Here is a 21,342-nt window from a genome sequence, read left to right on the forward strand (position 1 = left end):
CATTTATCATTTTACTTTTCTGTCATGCTAGTCAATCTGATAGGTGTGAGGTAGCACTTTAGACTTGTTTTAATTTTCATTTCTATAAGCCATAGTGATTTAGAGTATTTTATATGACTATTGATAGTTTTGATTTCTTCTACTTAAAATTACTTGTTTATATCATCAGACCATTTATCAACTGGGAAATGGCTCTTATTTTGATTAATTTCACTCACTTCCCTATATATTTGAGAAATGAGGTCTTTATCACAGGAACTTGCTATAATTTCTTTGTTTCCTGCCTTTCTTTTAATTTTGGCTGCATTAGTTTTATTTATGCAAAATTTTTTAAAATTCATGTAATGAAAATTATTAATTTTACTTCCCATGATGCTCTCTATTTCATTTTTTAGTTACAAACTCTTTGCTTATCCTTAAACTTAACATGTACATTTTTCTCTGCTTCTCTAAATTACTTATGATATCACCCTTTATATCTAAATTATGTACCCATTTTGACCTTATCTATTTATATAGTGGGAGATGTTGGTCTATATCGTGTTTCCCTGATAATAAGACCTATCCCGAAAATAAGCCCTCCCCTTACTGTGTAAGATTCCTCTAAAATAAGCCCTCCCCCGAAAATAAGCCCTATTGAGATTGCTACTGTAGTGAAGGTGATCCCCTGCGCTACAGGCTCCATTACGGTACCCTCTGTATGCACCGTCCCCCCCCGCCATGAAACGCACACCGCGCTCCGAGCTGCATCCAATCAGAGCTGCAGCAGTGAGCGTGTCATCCTGTTGTTCCCCAGTGATTTGATTATTGAATAAAGGTACATTTTTTTGTTCACATTTACCTGTTTATTAAAATTGCTGTCAATGTTCATTAAAATAAGCCCTCCCCTGAAAATAAGCCCTCTGGTGATTTTCTGTCCAAAAAAAATAATAAGACAGTGTCTTATTATCGGGGAAACATGGTACCTAGTTTCCAGGTTTCCCCAAAGTTTTTGTTGAATAAGTGAGTTCTTTCCCCAATATTTTAGAACTTTAGGCTTATCAAACATTGTTACTGTGGTTATTTCCTTCTATTTATTGTGTATCTAATCTATTCCATTGATCAACCACTCTTATTTCTTATCCAATACCATATTGTTTTGATGATTATGACTTAATAGTAAATAGTTTGAGAACTTGTATTACTAGGTTGCCTTCTTTCACTTTTTTTTATCGAATCCCTTGATATTCTTGACATTCTATTCTTCCAGATGAATTTTGTTATTATTTTTTTATAGCACTTGAAAATATTTTGGCAGTTTGATTGGCATGACATGGAATATGTAAATTAATTGAGGTAGAGCTGTCTTTTTTATTATTTGTGCTTGGCTTACCCATGGGCAATTAAAATTTCTTCAATTGTTTAGATCTGTCTTTTGAGGAAAGTGTTTTACAACTGTGTTCTTGTAGTTTCTGAGTATGTCTTCTCAGGTACAGTCCCAAATACTTCATACAATCTGCAGTTATTTTATGTGGAATTTCTCTTTCAATCTCTTCTGTTGGATTTTGTTGGTAATACATAGAAATGCTGGTAGTTTATGTTGGTTTATTTTATATTCTGCAACTTTGCTAAAGTTAATTGTTACAACTATTTTCTAGTTGATTCTTCAGGGTTATTTAAGCATACCATTGTATCATCTGCAAAAAAAAATAGTTTATTTTAATTGTCTATTCTTATGTCTTCAATTTCTTTTTATTTCTATAGCTAGCACTTCTAGTATAATATCGAATAGTAATGGGGATCATGAATATCCTTATCACCTCTTATCTTATTGGAAAAAGCTTCTCATTTATCTCATTATAGATAATGTGTGCTATTGGTTTTAGATAGAAATTACTTATCATTTTAAGAAAAGCTCCAATTATTTCTATGCTTTCTAGTGAGACTGGATAGAGAGACCACACAGAACTCCCCCTGCTCTTCATCTCTTTTTAACTTAGCTATGAGAAATAAGCCTGGGTTGTGGTGGGGAAGAGAAGGGAGAATGAAGTGGTCATGTTCTATGTTATTTTTCCTTCTCAGTTTTAGGTGCTGGCTATGATTCTCACAAAATCTGGGAATTCAAGCCATGACAACCTTGGGGAAGGACTCCAGGTGGGGTAATGTTGTAGCCGTTCAGTCTGACATGGAAATGTGGATAAGCCAGGGCATCTAGAACTTGAGTGTGAAGTGAGTTTTAGACATGGAACTGGGATGGTGCTATATAGAAACTGAGTTTAAGCTATGAACCTAATCTCCTGCACATTCCCAAAGATTAAAGTAATATAAGGGAGTGAGGTGTAAGGGATGGATTATATCTCCAAATGTGCCAGGGAAATAAGTTTGTATACTTGTGATTATACCTTTTGAAATAAATGTTTCTTGTAAAAGCTAATCTGACCTTTAATGGCTAAATGGAACTAGAGATCATGGTCCCACTCCCTATAAATCGAGGTAACATCCTCAGTGGGGGCTATAGCAATTTATTGAGAGTCTAGGTGTCTGTAAGGGTTATGGGATTTAAAGATCTTCCATGCCCCATTGGACTTGCTGATGTAGCAGGAAGGGGCGGAGCAAGAGGAAGCGGAAGCCAAGCTGGAGTTCCTGCAGTGGCTAGCGGTGGTGGTGATGGCGGCAGCAGCAGCAGAGGCAGCAGCAGCGCGAAGCCCTTTTTGAGTCAGCCAGAATTTCTGCTAAGGAATCCTGCTGAGGACTGCCAGGGGCCGGAGCTGCTGGGAGCGCGCTTCCCGGATGCTGGGTGGTTGCTGTGAGTGGGGAGAGGAGGACCTTTGCCAGAGGTAGCCTGTTGTGTTTTAAAGGCTTGAAAATGTGGGTGCTTTCTACTTTATCTACGTGTGCCAATGTCATAACTACTCTGATGGCTTTCACTTTCTGGTTTTGGGACTCAGTCTTTTGGTATCTTAATAAATTTTCTAGTTTATTCCCCCATATGGCAAGCATGATGTATTTTGTGATGGATAATTATATCAGCATATCTGTAATCTCCATAGGCATTGTGAATATGGCATTGCTGATACAGTGTCCTCAGTCCCCTTTAAGGTACTGGAAAACTCTTGACTTTCTATGAAGCTGAAGGCCAAGGTAGACAATGCTACACTTACATGCTTTTATATATATTTACATATATGCATATGTATGTATTTTTACATGTATACAGTAGAATGTAAGATCCTTGAAGGAGTTTCATTTTTATTCATGCCTCACTAATGCTTAAGATAATGCCTTGAATATAGAAAGTCTTTAATTTGAATTTAATTGTATATTTAAACAATAGAATAGATATTAAATGGTAACAGTGCATTCTTCTCATTTCCTTCAAATTTCTGGTAAGGACTCCTGCTGAGGACTGCCAGGGGCTGGAGCCATTAGAAGCATGCTTCCTCGATGCTGAGTAGTTGCTGTGAGTGGAGAGAGGAGGACCTTTGCTTGAGGTAGCCTGTTCTTTTTTAAAGGCTTGAAAATGTGGGTGCTTTCTACTTTACCTGTGCCAATTTCATAACTACTCTGATGGCTTTGACTCTCTGGTTTGGGGACTCAGTCATTTGGTATTTTAATAAATGTTCTAGCTTTATCTCCCATATAGAGAGCCTGGTATATTTTGTGATTAATAACCACATCAGCATATTTATAATCGCCATAGGCATTGTGAATATTGCATTGCTGATACATTTGGCGATGAGGATGGGATAGAGAGCAGCTATGCAGGTATTTTGAACCTTGGGAAGTTGCCTTTGCTTGGCATTACATTATGGCATAGTCAGCAGGATTACAAAGTATAGTGCCTCTATTTGTTCCAGGATCCATGGCCATTTAGATTGATATTGTAAGGCCAAGGATCCTGGAGGGGTGGAATGTAATAGTAATGGAATTTCAAGATCCCCCTGTATTGGCTTGGTTTTTGGATTGATTATGTTAAAACCCAGAGCTTGGGAATCCCACTTGTGGGATGGACTTGCAGATGTGAAAAGAGACTGCTGAACTGGGAGGGGCCCTGACATGAATTTAGAGAGACACAAGCAAAGAGAGAGGCAGAAGAATTTTTTGGAAGCAGCATCTTGGAGGCAGAGAGAGACAGAGAGGATTGCTGAAGGCCAGTTTGAATTGCCCAGGACTTTTGAGAGCTGCCACCCAGAGCTGCCAAGGACAGAGGAGACATGGCTGTTTTGCTGGTACTTTGTCTATCTGTTTTGATGTTGTTTTGCCAGATTTGTCCATTGGTGAAAGACAGTCCTGTTCTTGCAGATGTTCTGGAACCTCGCTGTTGGTTCAGAGCTCCTGAGATTGTTCTGCAGACAGAGAGTGAATTGCGCCCACTGGTGAAGGACAGTGCTATTGTTGCAGAGGTTCTGAAACCTTGCTGTTGGTTCAGAAGAGGGATTTTCTTGTTGTATGTTTACAGAAATTGTGGAACAGGGTTTTGCTAATGTTTTCAGGGATCCTAGGACTGTTCTGCAGACAGAGTGAATTAATGAAGACACTGGCAATGTATCTTGTTGCCTTGCTAAGCTTTGTCTCCCCAGGAGCAAAGATTGCTGAGAACTTGCCTTGGGTCAAGATGAAGAAAAGACCTCTCTTTGGGTATTAAATGCTGTGCTTAAGCTTATTATAACTCTGGGGTAGATTCAGTTGTGATCCAAGGGTGGGGAACTTTTGACTTTTTTGTGCTCTGTGATTGAACAAATGAATGTACTTTACTAATGATTGGTCACTAATCTCCATTTGAGTAGAGGGGCTTTGTGATGGACTAAATGAATGTACTGCCTAGGGGTGGAGTAGTATTTAGAAGAGGGACTTTGTGATTGATTAAATGAATGTAATGTCCAGGGGTGGAGTAGTACTTGATTGAATTACACTTGGTGAATGCTGTATTTTGAATTATGTCATATTTTGACTTTCTCTGTTCTTAATTTGTCACTGAATAAAATGGAGAGCAGCTATGCTGGCATTTTGAACCTTGGGAAGTTGCCTTTGCTTGGCATTACATTGATATACATATATATGAGAAGACCTCTTGAAATTCCCTAAGAATATTAACAACAACAATATAATAATATCTGGCATTTATATAGCACTTTAAGGCTTGCAATGCCCTTTATATACATTATCTTATTTGATCATCAAAATAACTCTATGACTTAGATTCTATAAGTATTATGGCTATTTTATACATGAAGAAACTGAGGCTCAAAAAATGGACTTGCTCTTATATAAATGTCTGAGGCAGAATTTAAACTCAGGGCTCTAATGGCATCAGTTCAACCATGCATGCTGTTTACTGTCTGTAGAATGTCATCCATATACTTTCCAACTAGATTTCAGTCCTTTCTTTAAGTCCAACTCAAACACCACCTCCAGGAAAACTCTCCTAATTCCCTGATGTCATCCCCTTGGTTATGGCCTTTTGATCCTTGTTTCTGAAAGACTTTTCTTGAACACCTCTATGCACTTATTTTGTATTTTAATTGTTTACTTTATGTCATATACCTCTTCTAGACTGTAAATTCCTTGAGGGTAGGGACCAAATCTTATTTAATCTTTATATCTCTCCAGGACACAGGGTGGTTCTCTAAAAACATTGGAGGTTAATAAATTTTTTTTGAATCAAATTGCAATACAATTGTAATGCTATACTTAATGGTTAGAATTGAAAGAGTCTTTAATGGTCATGTAGTGAAACTTCTCTATTTTATAAATGTGAAAACTGAGGTCCAGGGAAGTAAAGTGACTTGTTCAAGATCACACAGGTAGTAAATAGCAAGTCCAAAATTTGAATCTAGGTCTCCTAATTCAGGTCCAGTGCCTACTCTAGTATGCCATGCTACATATATCCTTTATTCCAAATGATATTGAATTAGAGTCATAGTCTATTTGACCAATAGGAGGTATTTATTTGTACTATACAGAAGATAATTTTCACTCAAGTAAACTTGAAAACTATGTCCAATGTCCCAAGGGGAAAATAGGGATCCTAGCATTTTCAAAAGTTCTATATATTATTGCTTATAAAAATTAAGGGCAAAAGTTTGGTTGAATAATATAAATTGCTATCAACCTATAATTATAGAATAAGCTTTGCTAGTAGACTTAGTAAGAAGTACAAGGCAAAAGATTAATTTGTGATGTCATCCCTGTTGCCAGAAATTCTATGCTTCAGAATTTTAACTTTCAAAATTTTCACTAAAGGCCAAATAATATAGGGGAAACATTCTAAATCTCAATATCATATGATAAACGATTAACATTTATGAGTCATAGCATTGTGGCGATGGGTGAAATTTTGATATGGAAGATGTTTGTGGGAAGAAGGATGCAAAGCCTTTTTTAATAAAGGTCCCTACCCTATCAAATTCCTTCTTGAGAGCAAGGGGAGGATGGAGAGGCTGTAAGGTATGTGAAAGAAAGAAGAGATGAAGGGCTATGGAGAAGATAAATGAATAAAGTAAATAGAGGCTGGCTGGAGATACCAAAAACCATCCTCTTTCCTATAACAACTTTTTCAGGGACCAATTCTAAGTCTACCTTAAGAACCGCTCCTGATGATCTCTAGTACTGTTTAGGAGTCAGCATATCATTATGATATTAATTATATAATGGAACATAGAATGAGGAGCTTAAACAATGATGGATCTGTGTATGATCTATAAGATTCCCCAAGCTTATCCCTCCAATTGTGTTATCTATACCATTTCCTCAAGGTCCTTATTTCATTTGTTCTATCTTCAATCTCTCTTTCCTTGTGACTTACAAGTATGTTCAAATGGTCCTTATAACACAATCTTTTTCCACTGCTCTGTAGCCACTGTCGTTTCTCTCCCTTCTTTTCACTACCAAAATTCTAGAAAAAATAATATACACCCCTGGACCTGGTATCAAGCACATTCCACAAGCTGGCTAAAGAACTGACCTCTCAAATGGGACCCCTTGGGACAGGGACAGCTCTATGTCCAATTTCAGCAGCAAGTAGCCATGGAATAAGAGACCTTCACCCATTACCCCAAGATTTTGGGACCCCGTTTGTTCAGGGGCGAATGATGGGGAGTTTGTGCTCAAGCCCTACCCTAAAATATTGTTTTCTGTGTTTATTGTGTGCTATCCTTGTTATATTGTTGTAAAATTCTGTTGACACCAGTTACTCCTATAACTCTTATTAACCTATGTAATGAAATGTATTGTTAATGTATTTTTGCCAAGTAAGGGACATGAAAGATCTTGGGGTTGAATGTAATGGTTATGGGATTTGAAGATCTTCCCTGCCCCTTGAATCTGCTGATGTAGCAGGAAGGGGTGGGGCAGGAGGAAGCTGGAGCCAAGCTAGAGTCAATGTGGTGACTGGAAACAATAGCTGCGGTGCGAAGTCCCTTTTTTTGAGCCAGCCAGAATTTCTGCTGAGGACTCCTACTGAGGACAGCAAGGGATGGGAACTGGGGGGGGCCAGAGTTGCTGGAAGCAAGCTGCATGGATGCTGAGCAGTTGCTGTGAGGAGAGGAGGATCTTTGCCTGAGGTAGCCTGTTCTGTTTTGAAGGCTTGAGAATATGGGTGTTTACTGCATTAACTATGTGTGCCAACTCCATAGCTACTGTGATGACTTTGACTTTCTGGTTTCGGGACTCAGTTTTCTTGTATTTGAATAAATATTCTAGCTTTGTCCCCCATGTAGAGAGTTTTAATCTGCACTACCACTCTCCCAAGCCTGTTCAAAACAAAACCCCATGTAGGTTTTGTGATTAATAACCATATCAGCATATTTATAGTTACCATAGGCATTGTGAATACTGCATTGCTGATACAAGGAGGCAGTGTTAACAGTGTCAAATTATTTATTGGTCAAGAGGGTGATGATTAGAAAAGGGCATTGGATTTAACAATGAAGAGCTCATTGATGACTTTGCAGAGGCAGCTTTAGTGAAATGGTGGGGACAGAAGCCAGATTGCAAAGAGTGGGAAATGAAAAAGTGGAGGCAAAGAAGGGAGACAGCTTTTTTTTCCCCCCTGCAGGAGCATGTCTTAAAAGAGAAGAGATATAAATAATGATAGCTTGAAAGGATGGGTGAGTCATGTGAAGGTTTTTTGAGGATAGGAGAGATCTGGACATGTTTGAAAGGCAACAGGAAAGAACCAATAGATGAATGAATAAATGAAAGAAACATCCTCTCTTCCTAATTTTCAGCCTTTTCTTATCTACCAATGTAACCTTAGTACTTTCTCCCCTAAAGCAGAACTTTCTATTTTGTGTTGTCTCTTCCTTTTAGAGTATGAAATCCTTGAGAACAAGGACTTTTTCTCTTTGTGTCTCCAGGACCAGTCATAGTACTCAACACAAAGCTTTTTTTTTTTTTTTTTGATGATTAAAGTAGCAAAGTTTCTGGAGATGGATAGAGATGGGCCTAAAGGTATAAGTAGAGGGGTTAGTATTGGCAGGGAGAAGAGCTTAGGAAAAGGAAGAGAGCCTGGTGCATGATGCTAATGGATGTGAATTCTGGAATTCAGGAGGAGGGATAGCTCCTTATGAATGGCCTCAATTTTTTCATTTAAGAATAGGACAGGGGCGGCTGGGTTGTGAAGTGAATAGAGCACTGGCCCTGGAATCAGGAGGACCTGAGTTCAAATCTGGGGCCTCAGACACTTAACACTTACTAGCTGTGTGATCTTGGGCAAGTCACTTAACCCCAATTGCCCCTCCAAAAAAGCAAAAAACATAATTAAAAACAACAAGAATAGGGCAAAGTCCTTTGTTGAACGGGCTTGGGGGAGTGGTAGTACAGATTGCTTGACAAGACTCACAACAGCTATTTTAGGTATTACATTACAGTGTTTATTAGAAAAAGGTGAAATAATTAGCATGCAGCAGTGAGGATCCAGTAGGGAATGTTGGCTTTTCCCCTAAGTACAAGAATAAGAAGAAATAATGATGGCAGTGATCCAAGTTTGGGGTTTGGAGGATGATACATACATAGGGGGTTCAAAGGTTCAGCAGAGAAACACAATCAGAAACAAAAATGATATAATTGTATATAGTTAGAAAGCCAGTATTAACTGGACTTGCTCCCGTGCTCTACTGGTATCTGTTTGATATCAACATATTCAGAAAAAGACTCCAGCATAGGAGGTTGACCCCTCGTGCAGGATTTATGAAAGGATATAGATATGAGACTTCATCTCTGCATTAGTGTGGGGAATGTCCACACTAATGATATCAAATATCTACCTATTAACAAGCCGACTTGCCAATTATTGGCCAGGGTCAATGCTAACAAGCATTTTATCTTGTCAAATGGGGATACAAAGACAAAAATAAAACAGTTTCAACTTCAAGGAGTATACATTATATGGTGGAGTAGAGAATAAATTCTGCAAAGTGTAGATAACAGCATCAAGTCTTGTTATTATGATCATTTCCTTAATTTACCTTTCTAATGTTCCCAGGTGTACCAGGTGTACATCAGTCCCTGGTAGCATAAGAAGCCGACCTGTGCTACACGCTGCAGGAACCACGCAGTGAGGATGATGCGTCCTTTCTTGAGCAAATCTTATAGAATCCTCAGGTTTGACCTGGTTACTTCCTATCTCGGTAGGAAGAATCGACCAGATTTGCTAGTCTTGCTCTGGCCAGCGCCCCCCAAAATACCCTTTAAGGAACAGATGCCCGTTTCCGGATGTGACGTAAAAGGCTACAGACTTGGGGGAGGGACAAGATGGCGACGCCCAGCAGTCCGTGAGGGGCAAGGAAGTTTAGCTGACCCCGGCAAGTAGTAGGCAGCTTTTCGCATTATGACTGCCGGCTCTCACGCACGTTCTTCACTAGCCTTGACAGGTATGGAGTCCTTTAACTCCCTTTCATCCGAATAGTGTGATCCATAGTTCGGTTCTGAGACAACCTTGGTAGCCCTTGACCGACTTACTGCGGGACCAGGGAGGAAACATCCCCAGAACGATGGGGGAGTGTCTCTGGGTTTTCGCCTTTCAGCCTCCACCGCTCTCCTCACTGGTTTTCTTTAGGACTTTAGTTTTTGGGCTGTCACTAGAAACCACCACCCGCGCCATCCGTAGATGTTTTGCTGCCTTGTGCTGAGGGGCTTCATCCTAGGGTTTCATGGGGATAGAATGCATGGAGCCAAGCAAGGGGTGCTTGTCCAGGGCCCCCTGACCACAGGCTGATGCGTTGCGTTGATCTCAGTGAGGAAGCGGCTCTTACTTCAGTTAACTTTCCTAGAACTTACAGAATGTTAGAGCTGGAACGGATTTAATTGATCATCTAGTTCCTGTAGCCTCATTTTGCCAGAGGAGGAAACAAGTGCAAAGAGGTTAATGGCTTAACATAGGATCCTAAGTTTAGAGCTTGAAGGGACCACCTAACACCAACCCCTCTTCTTACAGATGAAGAAACTGAGTGCAGCGGAAAGCAAGTGACTTGCCAATCTCTTCAAACTGTTATTTAATTGTACTATGTTAACAAACCTCCTCATGTTTTGCAGCCATTCCCTTCATCATTTCTTAGAGAACAGTAGCATCCCCTTATGTTCATATACCATAACTTGTTCAGTCATTCCCCAATTGATGGGCATCACCTCTGTTTCTAGTTATTTGCCGCCACAAAAAGAACTGTTTTTTTTTTTTTTTTTTGTTGTTGTTCATATAGATCCTTTTCCTTTTTCTTTGATCTCTGGTCATAGACTTAGTAGTGGTATTGCTGGGTCAAAGTATATGCTTTTATAGCTATTTGGGCATAGGTCCAAGTTGCTCTTCAGAATGGTCAGATTAGTTCCCAGCTCCAGCAGTGCATTGTCATTTTCCTTTTCTGTCTTCTTAATTAATCTGATGGGTATGAGGTAGTACCTCGAAGTTCCTTTAATCTAATTAGTAGTATTTAGAGCAGTTTTTTTGGTGAGTATTGATAGTTTTGATTTCTTCTTCTGAAACCTACCTTTTTATATTACTTGACCATTTATCAATTAGGGAATAGCTTTTATTCTTAGAAATTTGGCTCAGTTCTCTGTCGATTTGATATATGAGCCCTTTTTCATAGAACCTTGTTGGCAATTTCCTCCCCAGTTTCTTACTTTTCTTTTAATTTTGACTGCACTGGTTTTGTTGGTACAGAGACATTTTAATTTTATGTAATCAACATTATCTATTATACCTTCCATGAATTTCTCTATCTCTTGGTTGGTTATGAACTATTCCCTTATCTGTAGATCATACTAGTAATATGTTGTGTGTCTTCTGCTAATTTACTTATGATAGCACCCTTTATGTCTAAATCATGTGCCATTTAGGGCTTATCTTGATATACATCGTGAAATGTTGGTCAATGCCTAGTTTGAGACAAACTATTTCCAGTTTCCTCAGCAGTTTTTGTCAAATAGTGAGTTCTTACCCAATAGCTGACTTTTTTGGGTTTGTCAAACACTATGTTGCTGTGCTCATTTACTTCTATAAATTGTGTGCCTAATCTGTTCCATTGATCAAGTGCTCTATTTCTTACCTATTACCAAATTGTTTTGATGACCGTAGCTTTGGTACTATCATTTTATTCTTTATGATCATTATGATTTTAATATCATTTTAGATCTGGTATTTATGAGTCTTCTTATTTCTTCCCTCACCCCACTGATTCCCCTGACATTCTTTTTTTTTAATTAAAAAAAAAGTTTATTAATTTATTTACTTTTAGTTTACAATATTTGGTTCCATAAGATTTTGAGTTCCAAATTTTCCCCCCTTCTCTTTCCTCCCCCCTTCCCCCACATGGCAGCATGAAATCCAATATAGGTTCTACAAATACCTTCACATTAAACATTAGTCAAGTTGTAAAGAAAGATTATACAAGAAAGAAGGAACAAAACAAAACAAAAAAGAAAGAGAGTTAAGTAGTTTGCTTCAATTTACATTCAGAATCCTTAATTCTTTCTCTGTATATGGATAACCCTTTCTGTCATGAGTCTTTTGGAGTTGTCTTACAGCTTTTCATTGCTGAGAGGAGTCCATTCCAGTTAGTTATCACTGATATGATGTGTCAGTAATTATGTACCATGTTCTCCTGGTTCTGCTCCTCTCACTCAGCATCAGTTTATGTAAGTCTCTCCAGGTAATTATGAAGTTCGTCTGCTCCTCGTTTCTTTTTTTTTTTATTTTTTGGTCTTTATTAATTTGTTTGTTTACTTTTAGTTTATGAGATTCAGTTCCACAATTCCCTGAGTTTCAAATTTTCTCTCCCTCCTTCCCCTCCCCTCCCATGGCGGCATACAATCAAGTATAGGATCTGCAAATACTTTCACATTAGACATTAGTCAGGTTATAAAGAAGGATTGCAACCAATGGAATGAACAATGAGAAAGAGGAAACAAAAACAAGCAAGAAAAAGAAAGAGGGCAGGTAGTTTGCTTCAATCTGGATTCAAACTCAGTTCTTTCTCTGGATGTACACATCTCTCTACATCATGAGTCTTTTGGGGTTGACTTATAACCCTGCACTGCTGAGAAGAGGCCAGTCTATCAAAGTTGGTCATCATACATACATTGTATCTGTAATTGTGTACAAATTTCTCCTGGTTCTACTCTTCTCACTCAACATCAGTTCGTATAAGCCTCTCCAGGTAAATATAAAGTCCATCTGCTCCTTGTTTCTTTATAGCACAATAGTATTCCATTACATGCATATACCACAACTTGTTCAGCCATTCCCCAATTGATGGGCACCCCCTTAATTTCCAGTTCTTTGCCACTACAAAAAGAGCTGCTATAAATATTTTTGTATGTATGGGTCTTCCTCCCACTTCTGTGATCTCTTTGGGATACAACCCTAGAAATGGTATTGCTGGGTCAAAAGGGTATGAAATTATTTATAGTCCTTTGGGCGTAATTCCAGATTGCTTTCCAGAATGGTTGGATGAGTTCACAACTCCACCAGTAATGCATTAGTGTTCCAATTTGTCCACATCTTCTCCAGTATTTGTCATTTTCCTGTTTTGTCATCTTAGCCAACCTGACTGGTGAGATGTGGTACCTGAGAGTTGTTTTGATTTGCATTTCTCTAATCAATAGTGATTTAGAGCATTTTTTCATATGCTTATAAATATTTTTAATTTCATCCTCTGAAAACTGCCTGTTCATATCCTTTGACCATTTATCAGTTGGGAAATGACTTGTATTCTTATAGATTTGACTCAGTTCTCTGTATATTTTAGAAATGAGTCCTTTATCAGAGACAGAGGTTGTAAAAATTCTTTATGAATTTTCCACTTCCCTCCTAATCTTAGTTACATTGACTTTGTTTGTACAGAAGCTTTGCAATTTAATGTAATCAAAATTATCCATTTTGCATTATATAATGCTCTCTAATTCTTGTTTGGGCATAAAGTCTTCCGCTCTCCACAAATCTGACATGTAAACTATTCCTTGCTTCCCAGATTGCTTACAGTATCACCCTTTATACCTAGATCATACACCCATTTAGACTTGATTTTGGTATATGGTGTTAGATGATGGTCTATGCCCCATTTCTGTCATACTATATTCCAGTTTTTCCAGCAGTTTTTGTCAAATAGTGAGTTCTTATCCCCAAAACTGGGGTCTTTAGGTTTATCAAACAGTAGATTACTGTAGTCATTGACTACGGAGTCTTGTGTGCCAATCTATTCCATTGATCCACTACTCTATTCCTCAGCCAGTACCAAGTAGTTCTGAGGACTGCTGCTTTATAGTACTGATTAAAATCTGGTATAGCTAGTCCACCATCCCTAGCATTTCTTTTCATTAATTCCCTTGATATTCTGGACCTTTTGTTCTTCCAAATGAATTTTGTTACTATTTTTCCTAGCTATATAAAGTAGTTTTTTTGGTAAATTGTTTGGTATGGCACTAAATACATAATTTAATTTAGGTAAAATTGTCATTTTTATTATGTTAGATTGACTCAGCCATGCGCAATTGATGTTTTTCGAATTAGTTAAATCTGACTTTATTTGTGTGAAAGTGTTTTGTAGTTGTGCTCATATATGTCCTGGGTTTGTTTTGGCAGGTAGATTCCCAAATATTTTATAATGTCTAAAGTAACTTTAAATGGGATTTCTCTTTCTATCTCTTGCTGTTGAATTTTATTGGAAACATACAGTAATGCTGAGGATTTATGTGGGTTTATTTTATATCCTGCAACTTTGCCAAATTTATTTATTATTTCAAGTAGTTTTTCACTTGATTCTCTTGGATTCTCTAAGTATATCATCATATCATCTGCAAAGAGTGATAGCATGGTCTTTTCTTTGCCTAATTTGATTCCTTTGATTTCTTTTTCTTCTCTAATTGCTACTGCTAACATGTCTAATACCTGATTGAATAAGAGGGGTGATAGTGGACACCTTTGTTTCACCCCTGATCTTATTGGAAATGCTTTCAGCTTATCCCCATTACATATTATATTTGCTGATGGCTTTAAATAGAAGCTACCTATTATTTTAAGAAAGGCTCCATTTATTCCTATAAATAGGAAGGGGTGTTGTATTTTGTCAAAAGCCTTTTCTGCAGCTATTGAGATAATCATGTGGTTTCTGCTAGTTTTATTGTTGATATGATGAATTATACTGATGGTTTTTCTAATATTAAACCATCCTTGCATTCCTGGAATAAAACCTACGTTATCAAAGTGTATTATTCTTGTGATAGGTTGCTGTAGTCTTTTTGCTAATATTTTATTTAAAATTTTTGTATCTATATTCATGAGGGAAATTAGTCTATAATTTTCTTTCTTTGTTTTATCTCTTCCTAATTTAGGCATTAGTACTATATTTGTGTCATAAAAAGAATTTGATAGGACGCCTTCTTCACTAATTTTCCCAAATAGTTTGTAGAGTATTGGAATCAATTTTTCCTTAAGTGTTTGATAGAATTCACTAGTAAATCCATCTGGCTCTGGAGATTCTTTCTTAGGAAGTTCACTGAGGGCTTGTTAGATTTCTTTTTCTGAGATGGGGTTATTTAAGTAATTTAATTCCTCTTCAGTTAATCTGGGTAACTTATATTTTTGTAAATATTCATCCATTTAACTAAGATTGTCAAATTTATGTGCATACAGTCGGGCAAAGTAATTCCTAATTATTGCTTTAATTTCCTCTTCATTGGAGGTAGATTCACCCTTTTCATTTTTATTACTTATAATTTGGTTTTCTTCTTTTTTTTTATCATATTGACTGTCTATGAATTTTATTGTTTTTTTTTCATAAAACCACCTCTTAGTTTTATTTATTAATTCAATAGTTTTCTTAATTTCAATTTTATTAATCTCTCCTTTGGTTTTCAGTATTTCTAATTTAGTATTGGGGATTTTCAATTTGTTCTTTGTCTAGCTTTTTCAAGCTAATTCATTGACCTCCCCTTTCTCTAATTTATTCATGTACGCACTCAGGGATATAAAACTTCCCCTAAGAATTGCCTTTGGTGCATCCCACAAAATTTGCTATATTGTCTCATTATTGTCATTCTCTTGAATGAAGTTACTGATTGTTTCTATAATTTCTTGTTTGAAGCACTCATTCTTTAGGATTAAATTATTTAATTTCCAATTAGTTTTTAGTCTCTCTTTCCATGGCCTTTCATTGCATATGATTTTTATTGCATCATGATCCGAGAAGGATGCATTTGATCTTTCTGCCTTTCTGTACTGAATTGTGAGGTTTTTATGCCCTAGTACATGGTCAGTTTTTGAGTATGTGCCATGAACCATTGAGAAGAAAGTATATTCCTTTTTATCCCCATTCATTTTTCTCCGGAGATTCATCATATCTACCCTCTCTAAAATTCTATTTGCTTCCTTCACTTCTTTCTTGTTTATTTTGAGGTTAGATTTGTCAGGTACAGAGAGGGGGAGATTAAGGTCCCCCACTAGTCTGGTTTTCTGTCTATTTCTTCCTCTAATTCCCTTACCTTCACCTCTAAAAATTTGGACACTAAAACCTTGGTACATATATGTTAAGTAATGATATTGCTTCATTCTTGATGGTGTCTTTTAGCAGGATATAGTTTCCTTCCTTATCTCTTTTATTAGATCAATTTTTGCTTTTGCTTTATCTGAGAGAAGGATTGCTACCCCTGCTTTTTTTTTACTTTAGCTGAAGCATAATGTATTCTACTCCAGCCTTTTACCTTTATCCTGTGGGTATCCCTTTGTTTCAAATGTGTTTCTTGTAGACAGCATATTGTAGGATTATGGTTTTTAATCCATTCTGGTATTCTCTTCTGTTTTATGGGAGAGTTCATCCCATTCATGGAAGTCCCTTATTTCATTAAATGACCATCTCCTTGCCTGAAATATTATGCTCAGTTTTGCTAGGTAGTTAATTTTTGGTTGTAGTCCTAGCTCTTTTGCCTTACAAAATATGAAATTCCGATCCCTCTGATCTTTTAATGTGGAAGCTGCTAGGTCCTGTGTAATCATGACTGTAGTTCCACAGTGTTTGAGTTGTTTGTGTTTGCCTGCTTGAAGTATTTTATCCTTAACCTTGTAATTCTGGAATTTGGCTACTGTGTTTCTTGGAGTTTTCAATTTGAGATCTCTTTCAGGAGGAGACCGGTGAATTCTTTCGATAACTATTTTATCTTCTGATTCTAGGACTTCAGCACAGTTTTCTTTGTCAGTCTCTTGGAGGATGTTGTCCAGGCTCCTTTTTTCATCATGGCTTTCCAGTAGACCAGTAATTCTTAAGTTATCTCTCCTGGATCTGTTTTCCAGGTCAGTTGTTTTTTCAGTGAGATATTTTATACTTTCTTCCAATTTTTCGATCTTCCATGTTTTGTTTGATTGACTTTTGGTGCATCATAGAATCCTGAGCTTCAGTTTGACTGATTCTAATTTTTAGTGAATTATTTTATTTGGTTAGTTCTTGAAAGTCCTTTTTTAGGGAGGTATTTTCTCCAATTAGTTCACAGATTTTACTTTTTAAGGATTTGTTTTCTTCAGTGAGACTTTTTTCCAATTTGGTCAGTGTAGATTTAAATTTATCTTCTACCTCCTTAATTTGGCTTTTAAAATCTTTCTTGAGCTCCTCTAAGAATGCTTTTTGGGCTTGAGACCAATTCATATTTCCATCTGTGGTCCCAGGTGTCAACACAGAGTCCATGGTGTCTGCTGAAAGTGATTCTTCTCTTTAAGAATAACAGGACTCTATTGTCCTTGGTCTTGCCTTTGCAAGTTGCTTCTGACCCATTATAATTGCCTATTTCCTGTCTTTTAAGGTGTTTTTCTGCTCCTGGGGTACAGAGGGCTCTGACCCAAGCTTCTCAGGCTGGGAGCTAGGTGCCTGGTTGTTGACTTTGTGTGCTGTACCCTCTGCGTATCTAGACTGACACCAAGGCTAGGACTCTCAGTGTTTCAAATTAGTTTCCCTGAGGCGTACAGAGTAATCTTTGGGGGAGGTATGGTCTGGCCACTTCATATTTCTGCCTCTATGCCCCTGGGCTACAGTTCAGGCAGGCTTTTGCTGGTAAGGTGAGGTTGGGCTTGTTGGGACCCCTCTGGCTCTTCTCTTCAGACTCCTTATTGCCTTAGTTACACCCTTTCTCAGAGACTATTTCTGCTATTTCAGGATTTTGCTCTCAGTGGGACATTTATCCCTGGGTCTTCTTGGTCAGGGAGGGGGAATCAGAACTGCCAGAGTTTACTTTGCCATCCTGGCCCCTGGAAAATCAGGCATGTGATTTTTAAACTTCCAGGCTGGGAGCTGATAGCCTCAGGAGAAGCTGCTGTCTCTGCTGTGGGCTCTGAGCTTTCTCTTGCCCAGCTCTGAGGGATCCTCCTGTCCCCTGGTGAGATGGGCCTTCTGCTTTCTCTTACCCAGCTCCAACAGACCCTCCTGGCCTTTGGTGAGAAGCTGGTGAGATGACTAGGAATCGCCCTTGGGGTGGGTGAGCCTGCTGGCTGGGGCTCCTTCTCACTCTGCTGCAGTTTGCTCTCTAGTCTGGGCTGGTGGAGCCCCTGGGTGCTTCACGCTCCCACTGCCCCAATCCACGTAGGCACTTTCCTGGCCTGGATTCTGCCAAGTTCCGTCTCTCAGTGGATTCTGACACTCCAAAAATCCGTTCAGATTCACTTTTTAAAATTTATTGATGGGATTCATGGAGGAGCTTAGAAAAGTTACAGCTTCTGTTCTGCCATCTTGGTTCTACCCCCTCCTCATTTCTTATAGCACAATAGTATTCCATTACATTCATATACCACAACTTGTTTAGCCATTCTCCAGTTGATAGGCATCCCCTTGATTTCCAATTCTTTGCCACCACAAAAAGAGCTACTATAAATGTTTTTGTACATACAGGTCCTTTTCCCACTTGTATGATCTCTTTGAGATAGAGCCCCAGAAGTGGTATTACTGGGTCAAAGGGTATGCACATTTTTATAGCCTTTTGCGTGTAGTTCCAAATTACTCTCCAGAATGGTTGAATCAGTTCACAATTCCACCAGCAATGCATTTTTCCACTTTTCCATTTTTCCAGTGTTCCAATTTTCCCACACTTTCTCCAGTATTTATCTTTTTCCTGTTTTGTTGTGTTAGCTAATCTGACCAGTGAGATGAAGTACTCCTCTGATATTCTTGACCTTTTGTTCTTACAGATACCCTAATGGTTAGGGCCTAACCCATTCTCTAGTGTCAGCCAGCCTCCTTTCTGTCTCCCCATGCTGACCTCTGCTGAGAAGGTTTTACTAAGACTTTTTTCTGGATTTCCCTCTCTGGATTCAGTCTAGTGTGCATTTTCCAGATCTAGTTAGAAAAGTTTTGTGTACAGGAGTTTGACCGTGTATCTTCCTTTCTGCTCCACTATCTTGGCTCTGCCTTCCCATAGTTCTTTTCCTATTGTCTCCCCAATTAGACATTTTACTCCTTGAGAGAAGAGATTCCCTTTTGCCTTTCTTTGTATCTCTAGCACTTAGCATAGTGCCTGGCACATGGTAGAAAATGAATAAATGCCTATTGAATCATTGACTTGACTGAATAATCCTATAAATCGTGACTTTAAAAGGATTCCTATGGCACTGGTGTCTAGGACCATGAGGTGACTTTGTCAGTTTGGACACTTCTTTCTCTAAACAGAATGTGCTTAGATTTACAGTAATCAAAAATGAATAAAAATCGTTTGTCAAGTTTGTGTGTACAATGAAAAATAGACAATTTTCTTTGTTACCAGTAATTGTCTTTTCTTGAAGGCCTCTAATAAAGGGGAGCCCAATCCTTCTTAGGGAAGCTGATGATACTTTTGTACAACCCTGATATTCATTTATTTATTTAGTTAGGTTTTTTAAACTTTTCAAATGCTTTATTAACTTCTGATTTACATCATTTATTTCTGCCAGATTTTGAGTTACAAGTTTTCTCCCCGTTTTTCCCCTACCTACAGCCGCAAAATAGCAGTCCCATAGCATATCCCCTCTTCCAATCTGCTCTCTCACATATTTTCTCCCATATCCCTTTGAACTTTTCCAGTGGATCTCTATGCTCTAGTGCCTGTATATCTTATTTCCCAATTACATGTAAAATAGTATTAATAATAGTACATATACACATATTTGAATATTTGATTTTAAAACTTTTAATTCCAGATTCATTCCCTTCCTCCCTTGTCACCCACCCTTACTGGAAAGATAAGTAGTTCAGTATAGATTGTACATGTGTGGCTAATGCAAAACAATAACATAGTAGATATATTGTAAAAGACTGACTATATTTCTCTCCCTTCTATCCCACCTCCCACTTGTTCTATTCTTTACTTTGATCCCATCCCTTTTCAAAAGTGGGTGCTTCCAACTTCCCTTCGGCCCCCCCCACCTGCCCTCCCTTCCATCATCCCCCCTTTCATCCCCTTCCCCCCTACTCTCCTGGAGGGTGAGATACCCCATTTAGTGTGTATTTCATTTCCTCCTCAAGCCAAATTCAATGGGAATAAGGTTGACCCATTCCCTTTTGCCTTCCTATTCTTCCCCTCCATTGTAACCATTTTCCCTTGCCTCTTCTATATGAGATAGTTTACCCCATTCTGTCCCCCCCATCTCCTCTCTCACCTCTTAATTTCTCCTTTTAAGTATCATCCCTTCCTATTAAATTAGTCCTGTGCCCTCTATATATATCTGTAAATATATATACACACATTCACATATGTATCCATATGTCCATATGCCCTCATATATAGACATATATATATATTTCTATTCCGTTCAACTACTGAGTAAAGTTTCATAAGTTATAATTATTGTTTTTCCAAGTAGGAACGTTAATAGTTCACCTTTGATAAGTTCCATATGATTTCTTTTCCTTGTTTACCTTCTCATGCTTCTCTTGCTTCTTGTATCTGAATGTCAAATTTTCTATTCAACTCTGTTTTTTTCAGCAAGAATGCTTGAAAGTCCTCTATTCCACTGAATGAGCATATTTTCCCCTGAAACATGATACTCAGTTTTGCTGGGTAGGTGACTCTTGGTTTTAATCCCAGCTCCTTTGCCCTCCGGAATATCATATTCCAAGCCCTTTGATCCCTCAGTATAGAAGCTGCCAGATCCTGTGTTATCCTGATTGTGTTTCCACAACATTCAACTTGTTTCTTCCTGGCTGCTTGTAATATTCTCTCCTTAATCTGGGAATTCCGCAACCTGGCTATAATATTCCTAAGAGTTTTCTTTTTGGGATCTTTTTCAGGAGGTGATCGGTGGATTCTTTCAACCTCTATTTTGCCCTCTGGTTCTAAAACATCAGGGCAGTTTTCTTTGAGAACTTCCTGGAGGATGATTTCTCAGTATTACTTTGATCATGGCTTTCAGGTAGTTCAGTAATTTTTAAATTATCTCTTCTGGATCTATTTTCTAGGTCAGTGGTTTTTCCAATGAGATATTTCACATTGCCTTCTATTCTTTCATTTGTTTGGATCTGTTTAACAGCATCTTGATTTCTCATAAAGTCATTAGCTTCCATTTGCTCCAGTCCAGTCTTCAGTTCCAAAGTTTGTTTAGAGTCCCCTTTTTACATGGATTGGGGAAGGTGGAAGCTGGAGCAGCAAGGAGGTCCAGCTTCTACACAACCCTGATATTTAGGAGCGGCAGCTGGGTGGCACAGTGGATGAAGTATCACCTTTCAGAGTTCAAATATGGCCTCAGATACTCACTAACTATGTGATCCTGGGCAAGTCACTTAACCCTGTTTACCTGAGTTTCCTCATCTGTAAAATGATTGGGAGAAGAAAATAGCAAACCACTGTAGTGTTTCTTCGGAGAAAGCCCAGATGGGTAAATTTACTTCTCTTTAATTTGTATCCATAGTTTTTTGTTCTGGC

At 38.1% G+C, this 21,342-nt stretch overlaps 1 protein-coding gene and 1 long non-coding RNA gene across 4 annotated transcripts in view; one reads left to right on the top strand and one right to left on the bottom strand.

The window, feature by feature from the left end:
• Positions 1-822: 822 nt before the first annotated feature.
• Positions 823-9,585, bottom strand: LOC138152720 (uncharacterized). The gene is made up of 2 exons (XR_011166187.1): positions 9,447-9,585; positions 823-1,676 (listed from the first exon to the last, which is right to left on the bottom strand). It is a non-coding gene; the product is annotated as an uncharacterized lncRNA (long non-coding RNA).
• Positions 9,586-9,693: 108 nt separating this feature from the next.
• The window catches only part of COX10 (cytochrome c oxidase assembly factor heme A:farnesyltransferase COX10), a 144,892-nt gene continuing 133,243 nt past the window's right edge, over positions 9,694-21,342 (top strand). Inside the window, exons 1-2 of one of the 3 annotated variants that reach the window (XM_069076825.1) lie at positions 9,714-9,851; positions 20,712-20,833. Coding sequence is in view for 1 of the 3 variants with exons in the window: in XM_069076823.1 (XP_068932924.1) it covers positions 9,809-9,851 (43 nt within the window). In the remaining 2 variants the exon portion in view is untranslated. Of the gene's footprint in view, positions 9,852-16,639; positions 16,760-20,711; positions 20,834-21,342 lie in introns of all 3 variants that reach the window. The other 2 variants (XM_069076824.1, XM_069076823.1) reach the window with 2 other exon arrangements.

Source organism: Petaurus breviceps, unplaced genomic scaffold, assembly GCF_028583685.1.
Source record: "Petaurus breviceps papuanus isolate PSGF00001 unplaced genomic scaffold, PetGlider_PUasm1.0 90925, whole genome shotgun sequence".
In the NCBI taxonomy this organism is placed as follows: Eukaryota; Metazoa; Chordata; class Mammalia; order Diprotodontia; family Petauridae; genus Petaurus; species Petaurus breviceps.